Source organism: Emydura macquarii, unplaced genomic scaffold, assembly GCF_026122565.2.
Source record: "Emydura macquarii macquarii isolate MOO-44397 ecotype Brisbane River unplaced genomic scaffold, CSIRO-AGI_Emac_v2 contig_691, whole genome shotgun sequence".
Lineage (NCBI taxonomy): Eukaryota > Metazoa > Chordata > Testudines > Chelidae > Emydura > Emydura macquarii.
The window spans coordinates 10,752,243-10,766,669 of record NW_027130828.1 but is presented as its reverse complement, the minus strand read 5'-3'; the positions used below and the strand labels follow the sequence as shown (position 1 = coordinate 10,766,669).

Sequence of the window (14,427 nt, the reverse complement as noted above, 5' to 3'; positions counted from 1 at the left end):
TATGAATCAAAGAGGAAAAGCAGCTGTTAAAAATCACAAGACTATCACTAAGGTAAATAATCTGTAAATAGGACTCACCATTACAGAACATGCAAATGACTATCTGGAAAGAATCAATGCTTTCATGTACAGTCCTGACCGTTGGGAAGCAAGCACTTAGAAAGAAGGCGTGTTGACATAAACTGACTAATTCACATTAGGCTTAATCCCTCATGCAGACATTACCAGGGCAAAATCCCCATTGAAGTCAATGGGAATTTTGCCTGAATAACAAGTGAGTAAGGACTGCAAGGTTTGGCCCAGTTTTATGTTTAAAGCAAGAGAAAAAAAGCTGCTTATTCACCAAAGGTGAAATTGAGTTTGTGCAGAGGGCCAGCACAAGTCCTATGCACCACTTACCTCCCACATAAGCACTTAAGTGGTACATAGGCTTTATGCTTGAGCTGTGTATGGGATGAATTTCAACAAGACTGCATATTTTGTTTGCATTATTCATAAACTGTTATAAATTCACAGCAGACGAAGTTGGGGGAGAAGCTAGGGAGTTTGGGATTATTTAATACAGAAGGTGAAAGAATGTTCTCTGTATTAATTAAATAGATGTTTAAACAGGGCAAGGTTTTTACAACTTTTTACATAATAAAAGCAAAGCCCTAAATTTTGCAAAGCGACTAGTGATTTTGGGTGTTTCATTTCTTAGTGCACAACTGGAGTTACCTTAAAACAAGCCTAATTTTCAGAGAGAAGGTGGCTCAGCATTTTCTGAAAAACAAGGCCCTTTAAAGGTACGTCTACACTGCTTCTTAAAATCCATAGCAGTGAATCTCAGAGCCTCACTCCATAGACATGGGCTCATGATATGATGCTAAAAACAGCTGTGCAGACAGTCAGGCTCAGGCTGGAGTTCAGGCTCCAGAACCCATCTCCCACCCCGCTCTTCTGACCCCAGGCTCCAACCTGAGCCCAAAAGTCTACATAGCTGCTTTTAGTACCATAGCACAAGCTAGATACCACAGACCCCGGGCTCTGATACTCACTGTCACAGGATTTAAATGCAAATGTAGACATACCCTGAGGAGCCTAAGAACTGGGATACCCAGAATCCCTAGTCACTTTGGAAAATGTAATCCTGAAGCTCTTGATGGGGCAAAACCTTTGAGATGCATATTACTGCTATTCACATGAGTCTGGAGAAGTTTCCTCTGTGGCTTGTTTGTGGGGTTTTTTAACCGGCATACACCTTATCTCACTTTGTTATGACTTGTCCATTGTTCAGACAATGTGCACTGTCAAACGAGAAATGAAGGGAAGCATTAAATACAGATCAGAGGTCTCTCCAAGTCCCTCAGGTCTTCTGTAAAAGCAGCTCGGATAACAGGATAACAACAAATGATAAATTCTTAATGAAAAGGGCACCAGCCCACAGGCTGAGAGAGCAGCTAACACTGCTGGGCCGCCTCCACATGCAAAGGCAAGAAGAACTGCTTCTCCCAGGAATCTCTCTCATTGACAGCCTTTCCAGATCTATCTTTAATCAGTCTCTGCCAGTGATAGACTGATCCAGTTCATGACTATTTGATGCAGAATAATGGACACTCCTCCTACAAGAGGAAATAACTTAGGATCTTTTGACAGTGTTTAAATTGATAAAAGAGCATCTGGAGGGAGCAGAGAGGATGCAAATTTCAGACTCTACTGATGGCATTTTATTGTAATTACTTTTATGGACTAGAAAACAAAATAATATCATAATGATTTAAATTGTTTTGTGTGTTTTATCCTTCTATGCTGATATTTAATCACTCTGAAATTTCTTATTTCCCTTGGTTATTTGCAATCGACCCCATTTATTACTGAATACAAATGACAGGGTAAAGGCATATCATGTCACGTACATATTTGTGTATATTGGGGCACCTGACCTGGGGAGATGGTGGTGTTTGGGAGGATTTATGCAGCTATCCACCAAAGGATGGTTGTGTAGATAAGGCATTGGATTGGGACTCAGGAGATCTGAATTCTATTACCCAGCTCTACCATGAGTGACCTTGGGAAATCACATAGGGCCTGATTCAAAATCCACTGAAGTCAATGGAAAAGCTCCCGCTGACTTCAGTGAGCTTTGGATCAGGCCCTTAATCTCTCAGTGCCTCAGTGAACCAAGGATAGTACTTCTCTACTTCATATGATGTTGTGAGGATAAACTTCTTAATGTCTGTGAGGCACAGAGTCACTACAGGGTTAAGGTTATAAAATTAGATCAGTTATAGGTTTTTATTTAATGCAGGGACTGGTGGGAGGCAGACTCATCCTGAGGGAAGGAGATGGTAAAAGCATTTTGCACTTTCAAGGGGATTCACTGCAACCTAGGAGAAGACATATAACAAGTTCAAGCGCCTGCAGGAGGCATCTATAGAGGCAAATGCAAAGGAGAACCCCACAGCATAGAAGAAAGAGACATCAGCACACCACAGGATGTGAATAAAGCCTGATTGAAAACAAAGCCTTTCCCAAATGTGGGCTGAAGATTTATGGAAGATGCATTATTTAAAAAAAACCAAAACTTATTGTGGGGAGTCAGGACTATTCCTCAGTGAAGGTAAAAGTCGAGTTTCCATTATAAGTCTCTCACCCTTCCTCCCCAAATTCCCATAAAAAAGTCATATCAAACTCAAAGTTGGTAGGTGAGATCCGGTGTTGAGGTGGAACTTTCCTGCACAATGTGAAGTGAACTGTTGAACGGTGTTTCTGTAATAGTGCGGATTGAGGACCGCAGCGCTGACAGCTCACAAACAAGCTCCAGTTTCTCCTGTTAGAAGCTGAACGTAAACATTATCTTATGATGAACTGATCATTATCTAGGATGCAACTGTGGTTTTCCTGTCTCCTTACTGTGGATCTGATTCTGCTAGGTGCTGAGCCCCTTCTGCAAAGTGCTGATTGCCCTAAACTGCTATGCAAGTTAGTTAGAGCGAAGGGTGCTCAGCACCTCATGCAACTGGACCCTAAGCACTTCCTCTTTAAAAAGTGATTCTATAAAATGTTAAACATATAAAAATAAACCCTTAAGAAAAGCAGATGAACATTTTTTATTGTACAAATTCTGCAGATACTGCTGTGTACCATCCCATCCCATAAAGATGTCAGCTTGTTAGCGATTGCAGCACTAAAGAAAAGGAACAAACAACAGTGCAATTCCTTATATGTATGCTGACTGGACTGCTCATGTGATGAATCATTTCCCCAAACAGCCAAAAAATTAAATAACTCCACAGGAGTTTTTGAAAGAGAACTGCAACAAACTCATACATCCTATTGCCATCCAAACTCAGCTGCAACCCACAGTGATACCCTACAAGTCTCTCTCAGTGTCAACAGTATCATGTTAGTCCATTCTGAGGATTTCCAAACTAGGTCCCGAAAACAAGACTTACTGCAAAGTTTAAGTTTCCTAACCTGAGTTCACTAAACCAAAGAGCTGAACTGGCAAAATCTTTCACGGGAGAGACATGCTTTATGCCAAACTGCATGTGAGAGTTCACACCTAAATACTGTGTCTCTGCACATAGATACTGTTTGTAATTTAAAGCCTGATTGTGAATGCAGATGGGGAGGGAAGTACAAGTAGTCTAACTCACACTTAGTCTCCATGGGCAGGAGCTGACCACAACTGCAGATCTTCTGACCACAAGCACTGCTCCAAACTACTACAACCTAAAAAGGGGTACAGTGTGAACAAAGCTCTGGCCCTGCCACGTGACCCCCCTGCAGACCCAATCGGCAGAGCTGCCTTGATGCAGAGGGGAGCAAATGCTGCCCCCTCTTACTTGGCACAGCGCGGATGCTTCCCTTGTGCATTGGCAATCACTGAGACTCAGACATAATGCTTCCCGGAGTTCCACTTGGGTGTACTGAGTAGCTATCCTTGTATAGGGATGGGGCTGCAGAGACCAAAGATCATCATTCATTTACGAAGGTGGGGCAGACTCTGGACTGCAGGGGACAGAACAGACTGTGGCTCTACTGCATTTCCCATAGCTGTACAATGTAGTTTTTTATTAAAAATAATTTAGTTGTAAAGTATAAACTCTCCAGGCCTTAATAATAAGCCAACACACTGGGATGGAGCATCTCAGTACTACCTCCAACGGGACCAAGGCATAATGGGCACAGTCTGGCCTGTAACATTTATTACTTTGCAGTCAACAGATTTTAGCTGTTCCCCCTCCTTTAGTTCTAGACTAGTCTGACTTTAAACACAACTGAGGCAAAGTAGGCACTTGAGCTGCTGCTCATTAGAGGGCTTAACATCAACCGCAAGCACTGATCGCAGCTCTAGGAAGAGCCTATCTAAAAGGTATGCTTTAGTTCCACCATCACCCTACCCACCTCCAAATAAGGTATGCAGAGTCCTTTTAGGTATTTATCACTAGCAACCCTAGTGCAGGATTTCCTGCTGCATTTGTCAAAGCTGATTATTATCTAAGGATTAAGAGGTGGGAGCTGATCAGAGATGCAGAGCCCTCCATAGCTTCTTCTTGTTCCCAGATCACAGGGTGCATCGGTGAATCACAGCTTTTTTAAAAAAAGAAAAAGAAACAACAACTTGCAAATGTAAATGTGATTCACTGCAGAATTTCAATTCAATTTCTCTGCAAAGGCTAACGCAAAAATAGCCCATACTGTCTCCTCATGTTAGCAGTTACAGGCTAACACAGCAGAGGTGTTTATCTCAAGCCCCAGAAATGAGGGCAACTGATCACGTTGCTTGGGAGCACCTTGTTCAGCCAGCAAACTGAACAGCACTGGCACCAAATAAAGCCAAATTGTCTGCTTTCCTGGCCAGAAAGTTTTTGGGAGTGAAACTCTGGCAGCCAAATTATGAGAGGCAAGCAAAACTAGAGACACCATAATTTAAAAAAAGGGCAGAAAATTATCGTACTGCATCACTTGAGACTGAACAGTTTCGGTATCTCTCTGCCACAAGTTAGCTAAAGCTACCCCCAACTGCAGTCCTTGGTTAAACAATATCCTATTTTGCACTTAGGAGTTACGTAAGGGCAGACCCAGTCACATGGGCAGCATGAAGCAAAGAAAGGCCGTTATTCACAGCCTGACATGGATGAATCCAGTTTAACACATGCACTTAGAAAACACTATCCTCTCTGTTAAGCAATATTATTGCACATTCAATTCATTTTGATAACCCCTTCCTTCTACATCTACCCTGCCACTGACAGCATAACTGGGGACTTGGCCGATGCCTTCTGCTAGGATCAGTGGACACTCATTGCCACCCCTAGCAATAGAGCCTACCTTTCTATTTATTGATTGATTTTATTTATTGCCTTGAAGTAAATTTATTTATTGCACTCTGCCTCATTGTGCAATAATTTTAATTTATAAAACGTGATAATACGGTGGCTAGATTCTAGAAGGCAAACTTCTCCTTCCTTTCGCCCTCATTTCCCTCTTCATTTTACAGGGGAGGAGATAAAGGTTGACTCCCTGAAATTACCTAACGTTATCTTATGTGTCATTGATATGTGACTCAGCTATGGCCACTGAGAGTGAAACCAACGTGAGTTCTGTAGCACTTTAAAGACTAACAAATTTAATTTTAGTAGGCATAAGCTTTTGTGAGCCTCAGCTCACTCCCTCAGATGCAGTGTTAGAGTGGGAATTAGAACTCAGGAGTAACTGTTTCCTAACCCCATGCTTAGACCACTAGGTCATGTCTGTGTGTTTCTTTGGCTTGACTTCAGCCTTGCATAAAATCTTGGGGGAGAAGTCCTAATTTTATAACTAGAAAATGAACTCTAGAATTTATCTTTAATAAATAAAGCAGAGATAAATTCCTTTCTAGCACAGAATATGCATGAAGCATTACGCATTTTTGACATGCTAGGATACACAGTCATCTGTAAAATACCATGACAAATCCAGAAAAGTGATAAGGGATTAAATTGGCATGGTGAATTTACAATTAATAGCTGGGCAAATGATAAAACCACAGAGATCTTTTCTCCTTTGATATGCCAGAATGCTTTGGGGACATTTTCTGGGCTTATTGCACTTTTTGTTGTGCTGCTCCCGACATATGGACACCGAATGGCATCTACCTACTTCCCAACTTCCAGAACGTTGAACATTCCAGAACTGTTCTAACATCTCATTGATTTCAGTGTAATATTAGTGCATGACAGCTTCCCCTGCTTTCCAGATTGAAATTAACTGGGAGTGGCATGTAGCACATTTCCCAATGTGCAAAAACTACACTGTACATGGAACTCTTTTGGTATTAATCAATGCTCACCTGAAATTTGACAGTGTTAAGAAATCTCCAGTAAACACACATTTAATTGCTTGAGAGCTAAGCAGAAAACATGCCTCTAACACTACAGTTTTAACTTCATACAGGAAGTGACAAAAACGTTTTCTCAGCTAAGAGCACAGTGAAAATACACCATTTGTGTCCTGATTGCCCAGAACTGTTCACTTCAATGGGTGCTCTCCACCTCTGGAAGCCAGGACATTAGGTTTTAAATCAACTACCGGTACCTATTGACCTGCTTCAAAATGCTGGTTATTTTTGACCCACACGGACTAAATTGTGTCATGGAAGACAAAATTGCCCTTACTGATTTTAGCAATTTAAAAAAGAAATCTCATACTTCTGCATCTTCTGAACTGATGTTCAGCTCCCATCAAGAATAGAAGTGATTTAAGACAAACCACTTTCCTCTATGTTGCTTTCTTAAATTACAGCAACATCACTGAGATAGATGTTTAAACATACTATATCCTCCTGTATATACAGTTCTGGACCTGGCAAAGGGAAGAGCTCACGTTTCAGGCCCTGATTCAGCAAAGCACTTATACACATTTAAAGTTAAGCATCTGCTTAAGTGCTTTGCTGAATAGGGGCCAATATGCAAATGCCACAAATATTATTATAACTTGACACCAACTGTGATCTAAGCAGCATGTTGCTAATCATTGACATACCAACCGGATTCCAAATTTTAATGTGGGCTTTAGACTAAATGCATTATAATGTATTCTATGGGACGATAACCCTGATGTTACGGACAGGGTTGGACCTAAAAATTAGCCCAACCCTACAACCCCTACTCACCTGAGACATCCCATTGTCTCTAATATGGGTGAGGGCTGAAGGACTAAGCTCTATATTAGTACACTGACAACAACAAAAGATATCATTTTAGAACATGCATGGGGCCGATATCATAGAGTCACAATGCTTCCCAGTAAGCAAGCAAGGCAGCAAATATGGATAAAGTAGTTAAACCACCATTCTGTGTTAATTTGCTATAATAAAACTTCATTAAAACATCATGTATTAAACATCGCTAGTGCATTAATAATACTGATGCATCTAAAAAGAAAAGAGAGAATTCCCTGCATTTGGTGGTACTAATAAACCAGAAAAAGCCTCCCCAGAATAATATATACTATGAGGTATTTATCTGGATGAACTGGAGATAACCAGTGTCAAGTCTGATAAAGGTACTGTATATGGCATCAATGTCAAGCAAGACCTATAGGAGTACTTTACAATATGAAAACCTTTTCTGCTATAATTCAATTCTGTTTGTATCATGAATAATCACCTAGTCTTTGCTGGGATGCAGTTATGCACTAACACTTCACTGTAACCAGTGGATGTTGGGACATCTCTGCTACATGGAAGCAGGATGGAAAGCAGGGAGTCATGTTCTACCTGGATCACACAGCAACAGTCAACATGTGGATTGTCATCAGCACCAACCGTCCTTGGATAATCACTATAAGTCTGATTCTGCCACCCTTGTTGAGTAGAAAGGACAGCAGAATTGAGCATTTAATTGGATTTCAATGGACTTACCTGCACAGTAAGGCACAGATTTTGGCTCTTAATTAGTACTATGGCTTAACAGCCATTCTGCTAATTATTTCTATTTAAAAAGGGCGGAAAATCTACAATCATGCTGATCTGAAATTCAACAAATCAATTAGGTGACTTGAAAAATATTCTGGACCCTGCTCCTTTGATGCCTACAGTACTGCACTTTCAGTCCCAAGCACTAGCGGAGTTTGCAGATGCACTTGCTATTGGGAAATCCTAAACACTCAGGATATGTCTCCACTGCTGGCTCCTTGGGGACCAATGCAGCGGGATCGATTGAGCGGGTCATGGAGACCTGCTCAATTGATTCCGGAAGTGCTCTCCGGTCAACGTCATTAATCCACCTCCACAAAAGGAGTAAGGTTGTGTCGACCGGAGGGCATCTCCGGTCAACGCAGCACAGCGAAGACGTCGCAGTACGGCAACATGTAGACCAAGCCTCAGTCCCTATGGGTTGGATTCCTCTTGATGGGCAGCTAAGGTTAGCACACAAAGCATCTCCTCTGCCCTTTGTCCATGTTAATTTTCAGGATAGGGGTTGTGCCTTTGCATGTGTTCATAGCACACCTCTCACGCTGGGATAGCCATCCTTGGCTCTACTACTGCACTATTATTAAACATTGATATTGAAGTCCAAATCTTCATGTGTCTAGTTGTCCTAGAGGGGGAAGTCCAGCTGAGGACTGATTTTGAGTTGGGGCAAGATCCTCATCTGATATAAACTGAGCTAACTCCACTGACTTTAATGGAACTGTGCCCATTTACACCTGCTGAGAATGGGGACCTCCCTTTTCTGGGCAAATGGAGGTGTCCCACTACAGAGAATCCTTTGTTTAGGCCAAGCTATGGACCTACACAGTTAAGATAACAAGGGTGTGTGAGGTAATATCTTTTATGGAACCAACTTCTGTTGGTGAGAGAGACAAGCTTTCGAACCTCGTCTCTCTAATATCTTGGGACTGACACAACTACAACAATGCATACAGTTAAGATGGTCAGGATGTGTGTTATCAGTGGGATTGAAGGACTGACCATTCTAACATTTGTATTTACAAATTGAGTGCCTTGTCACCTGGCTTACCTTTTCAACATCTGCTTTTGTAACATTGATGTCAGCATCCATTTTCTCAAAATACTGCTGTGCTCTATCGGCTTCCTTGCAATCACGTTCAAACCGCCTTTTACTCTGAAAGGGAAAAACAAGCCCATCAGATACCAGAGAAACACATGATTTGAAATTCAACTTAGTAAGGAACACGTGCTAATTTCATTTTCAGTAATCACTGTCAAGAGTTTTTGAGAATAGCTCATTTATATCTGCATACATTTCCATGCTAAATTGAAAAAGCATCAAAGTTATTTGAAAGAAAATCTTTGCTCTGATTTTCAGAAACATTGACTCTGACGGTAAAGCCAGTCTTGATGCCCCGTTAGTCTCACAGACTCTGTCCATATGACCCCTAAACATGGAACACTTGTCTTGCTCTGATCTGCTAAACCATTATCCTTTCAGTATTTAAATCCCTCACTTCTGTGAAGGCCACAATAAATGAACCAATACTATCTTTGTTCTTTTGTTTATGTGCACATATGATTGAACCACTAAGGTGTGCAACAAGCATAAGCTGAATATCCATGGGTAATACTCACCTTTCCTTACCTGCTCCCCCCTGACAGTTTCCTCACCTTTCCTCATTATAACACATCCATTACTGAGGTCCGGATTCTGATATACTTACTCCTGTCAAAGGATGGTCTCACTGAAGTCAAGGGAGCAAGGTGATATTCTGCATGTGTCTAAAAATCAGAATCTGGCCCTTAGACTGTAAACTCTTCGCAGCAAGGACTATGCCTTATGCTTTCTCTGCTGTGCCTAGCACAATTTTGAGTACTATCAAATGAATTACTACTACTACTAATAGTTTCAGGTACTGTGGAAAGACAAAACTAGCATTAAAAGGCACTGTTTTGTGTCTTTCAGTATCCTATATATACACAAGAGTTTTCAAATCATGTTCCTTTGGCTTTCAGACCCTCTCCTCATACCATATCATAATCTCTTTTCAAACATAATGCTTAGAAACATCCCTATGAAGAAAGACAGTGTCAATATAGCTATAACATTGCTTATGAAGATGTTTCCACTTACTGCTTCAAGCTGTTTCCAGAAAGTTTCAATATGCTGTTGTGACTTTCTGCCATCATGAAAATGCTGTTGAAAAAAAGAAATCCAAAATATTATAAACAATAAAAGAATCAACAAACAATTAGATTAGAGAAGATGTAACAAAACAAAACAAAACAAAAATATGGCATCTATTCTGTGACTCTACGAAGCCATGCAGGTGTACGATAGCTATTTTATGTCTCAGCAGGCCATAGATTTACATCTGCAACAATTAAAAAGAGGTTTTTTAGACAAGATATAATTAATCCCTTTAGCAATTCCACCTTGCATTGTTCACTGTAACCCTTAATTATTGGTTTCGCATCCAACCATCCCTGTAGGACTCCCATCTGAACTGGATCTATTTAACTACCAATTGAACACTGCCTCTAAATTAAAATTTTTCTTCAGGTGACACTTGTCCAGCCATCTTCATGACATAGAATCATCCTCCTTGATTGGCATATTCTAGCATTAATACTGGTCCTTCATTAACTGTATGTGAATGAAAATCCATGTAAGCATGATCTCCACTTAGGAAGGAACAATCAGTTGCACACATACAAAATGGGAAATGCTTCCCTAGGAAAGAGTACTGCAGAAAGGGATCCGGTGGGGAGGGGGGGGGTCATAGTGGATCACAAGCTCAATATGTGTCAACAGTGTAATGCTGCTGCAAAAAAAGCAAACAACATTTTGGGCTGTATTAGCAGGAGTGTTGTAAGCAAGACATGAGAAGTAATTCTTCTGCTCTGCATCAACTGGAGTATTGTGTCCAGCTCTGGGCGCCACATTTCAGGAAAGATGTGAACAAATTGGAAAAAGTCCAGAGAGGAGCAACAAAAATGATTAAAGATCTAGAAAACATGACCTGTGAGGGAAGATTGGGAAAAAAATGGGTTTGTTTAGTCTGGAGCAGAAAAGACTGAGAACTGCTATGTCCCCAATCAAAGTACATAAAAGGTTGTTACAAAGAGCAGAGAGAAAAATCTTTAACCTTTGAGGATAGGACAAGAAGCAATGGGCTCAAATTGTAGCCAGGGTGGTTTAGATTGGACATTAGGAAAAACTTCCTGTCAGGGTAGTTAAGCATTGGAATAAATTGCGTAGGGAGGCTGTGGAATCTCCATCACTGGAGATTTTTAAGAGCAGGTTAGATAAACATCTGTCTGGAATGGTCTATGGTTGGTCCTGCATAAACTGCTCAAGGTCCCTTCCAGTCCTACGATTCTATGATTCTTTCCCACTGTTACAGGCTTAAATCTGTGGGACCAGCTACCCTCTTCTACTGTTTTGAGATGTGTTCCATTACTTTGGATTCCTGTAGAAACCTTATTTTTCATATATTTTTCTGGTTTACATTAGGTTGCTATAGAAATTTTGAAATGTTTATTAAGCAGTTTAGTAAACAACATGCCTTGTTAAAAACAGATTAATCCCTTTATACTCAACTATTCTTGTAAAGTTGCCTTCTTTATATCATACTATAGTCTTATTAAGAGATGCCTGCTTAAAAAATTCTCCTTAGAGTAAATTTTAAACAACAGCTTTTAGCACTTATAGACTGCTCTCCACCTGAGGCTTTAACCAATACAAAGATGGGTATTATCGTCTTTTTACACATGAAAATAGGGTTGCCAACTTTTCCAATTGCTGAAAACTGAACACCTGCTCCGCCCCTTCCCTGAGGCCCCGCCCCTGCTCACTCCTCCCCCTCCCCTCTATTGCTCACTCTCCATCCCGTACCCGTAGCTTGCTCCCCTCTCTCCTGGAACTCATCTGCCACCTGCAGAACCAGGCTGGGAGGAGCTGACAAGGAGCCTACCTAATTGGAGCATGGCAGGGGTCACTCCCTGGAGCAAGGGACCGGAGAGGGTCAGTCCCCGTAGCGAGGGGCCAGGACCAGGGCAATTGGGGCATGGCCTCAGGAGGAGCAAAGTGAGGTGGAGGGGGCAGATGTGGGGGCAGAATTCATTGAGGGCTGTGGGGTAGAACTGATTGCTGGGCAGGGGGCTGGGCAGATGCGGGGGTAAAAGATCTTGCGGGGGGGGGCCAAAATCACCTCAATAGATTTGGGAGTGTTGGTACTCTGTCTCTCTTACACACACTGGCGGTGGGCAGGGGGAGTACAGAAATAAAAAGACAGGCCAAAAAACCACAATATAATCATAAAAAGCCAAAACCACCATGATTTTGGGCCAATCTCATGGTTTTGTGGAAGTCTGACTCATGGTGTTTTAAGCTTTGGGGTTGACAATACTGCTTATTCCCCTTCCCGTGTGGGAAGAAACTATACATGTATACTGGTATAACTGTTTCCACCCTAACACTATTGTACTGATTTAACTATATTGATATAGTGAAAATGGTACAACTTTTGTGTGTTGTCTATTCTTAACAGAGGGCTTGAACACAGATAACAACAACAAATAGTTAATTAAATTAAAACTAGTTTCAAGACCCTTCAGTCTTACGGTGATATTGAAATAGTAGCAGCATTTGGAAAAATAACTATGAAAATTAATGGAAATAAAGCAAATATTATAATTAATATAATATTATATTGTGTATGTGAATAATATAATTAGAGATGTGTGTGCTCAGTATCTCTTAGGTTCAACTCTAAAGCCTTGATCCAGCAAACATGTATGTAACCACGAGTAGTAAAGCCTTTCCGAATCCAAGTCTAAAGTAGCATAACTAATTACTGGAATTTTCCTTTAATGTTGCATAGTTGAGTTTATAATCTATAAAAACAGAAGAAACTAGTAAATTCAAATAGCAACTGAAATGCCATCATAAATCCAATCATCCTCTAGATCTGAAATGTTGGTTCTCTCACTCTGTTACAAATGGATAGAAAATATGTTTGTTTTTTTTAACTTGTTACTGAAACTGTGGAAGGTAGGGGAGGAAATTAAGGGAATTATCAGTGATGTTTAAATAATTCTTCCATTTGGAGTTAACAGAGGACAGGCAATTCAGTTGATCTGGATTGTTCTTTAATTTTTTGTAATGCACGCATACTTACTGCATTTCTAGAAAAAAAATGTAAGCAAATGGATGGCTAGGCTTGGAAGAATTAGATTTTTATCAGTAAGTTTTGGAAAATGTTGGTTTCACAGTGCATACACAACCGATGAAAAATATTTCTATTGATAATAAAAATTTACAGATAGCCAAAGTAAGAAAAATGTGCATTAAAATCTTATTAGAGCTTGAGTTAAGGATACTGTATATTTGTTTTGCAATGTAACTTTGTATATTTAACTTTTTTGAATCTCAGCATATACTGTCAATAAATAATTATTGTCTGCCTTCCTTCTTGTCTGACCACCATCAATTTCCCACAACTGTGGGAATTTAAATGGATACAAATAAAAAATGCTTAAGAATGAACATTGATATCAGCCATGGAAATAACAAAATAATAAAAAGTAAATTCTGCCAAGCCTATGGATGGGTTACAAAACTACACACACACACACCATCTGGTCGAAAGACATACGGAAGTTAAGTGGCTTGCTAAGGGTCGCACAGTGAGTCAGTGGCACAGCTGTAAATAGAATACAAGAATCCTAGCTTGCAGTCCCCTACTCAACCACTATCACACATTGCCTCCTGTCTCCCTTGCCAAAAAAATAATCCAACAATAATCTGCTAACAGGCAAGACATGCCTTTACATTGCATCATCTTCCCAGCTCGGAATTAGGATTTTACATTAATTTAAAGTCAGACACAATTTACACAGAAAACTCAGAGAACGGGCCTAGTCCTAGCAGATGCTTAGCACTTCCCAACATGAATTTAAGTGAAAACTGTGGGTGTTCAGCACCATTCAGGATCAGGCTTTATGCCTATTTTATGCAAAATGACAATTTACACAGTTACGTTAGAAAGGATAAAAACTCATGCTTCAGTGTAAGAGCCAGCCACTAACTGATGGGGTTAGGAAGAAATTTCCCCTCTAGGCAGATTAATCCACAAATGGCTACTACAGTGTTTCCTGCACCTTCTTCTGAAGCAGTTAGTCCTGGCCACCGTCTGAGAGACAGGACCCTGGATTATATGGATCACTGTCTTGATTCAATATGGTACTTCCTGTGTGTCTTTCTGATGCCACCAAACAAGCCAGCCATTCCCTATATGGGGTTTAAAATAAGACCCCAAAGGCCACTGTCATCAGTCTCACAGAACACCTAATAGTATCTAATTGCCACAAATTCATGTTAATCTTCAGGTGAGGGAAATAATAAAGACCAGTCTGAGGATTCTAAAAACCACAGTGTATAATCCCAAATCTCTTCTTTGGCCTGGGTGCTCCTCTGCAGCTAAACATAACAGTGCTGT

The 14,427-nt window shown here is 40.6% G+C and overlaps 1 protein-coding gene across 18 annotated transcripts in view; it reads right to left on the bottom strand.

The window, feature by feature from the left end:
• FNBP1 (formin binding protein 1) overlaps positions 1–14,427 on the bottom strand; it is a 134,936-nt gene that overhangs the window by 64,444 nt on the left and 56,065 nt on the right. For all 18 annotated transcript variants that reach the window (XM_067541972.1, XM_067541973.1, XM_067541978.1 and 15 more), the window contains exons 5-6: positions 10,059–10,121; positions 8,991–9,095 (exon numbers count right to left, since the gene is read on the bottom strand). In XM_067541972.1, coding sequence (XP_067398073.1) covers positions 8,991–9,095; positions 10,059–10,121 — 168 coding nt within the window. The remainder of the gene's footprint in view (positions 1–8,990; positions 9,096–10,058; positions 10,122–14,427) is intronic.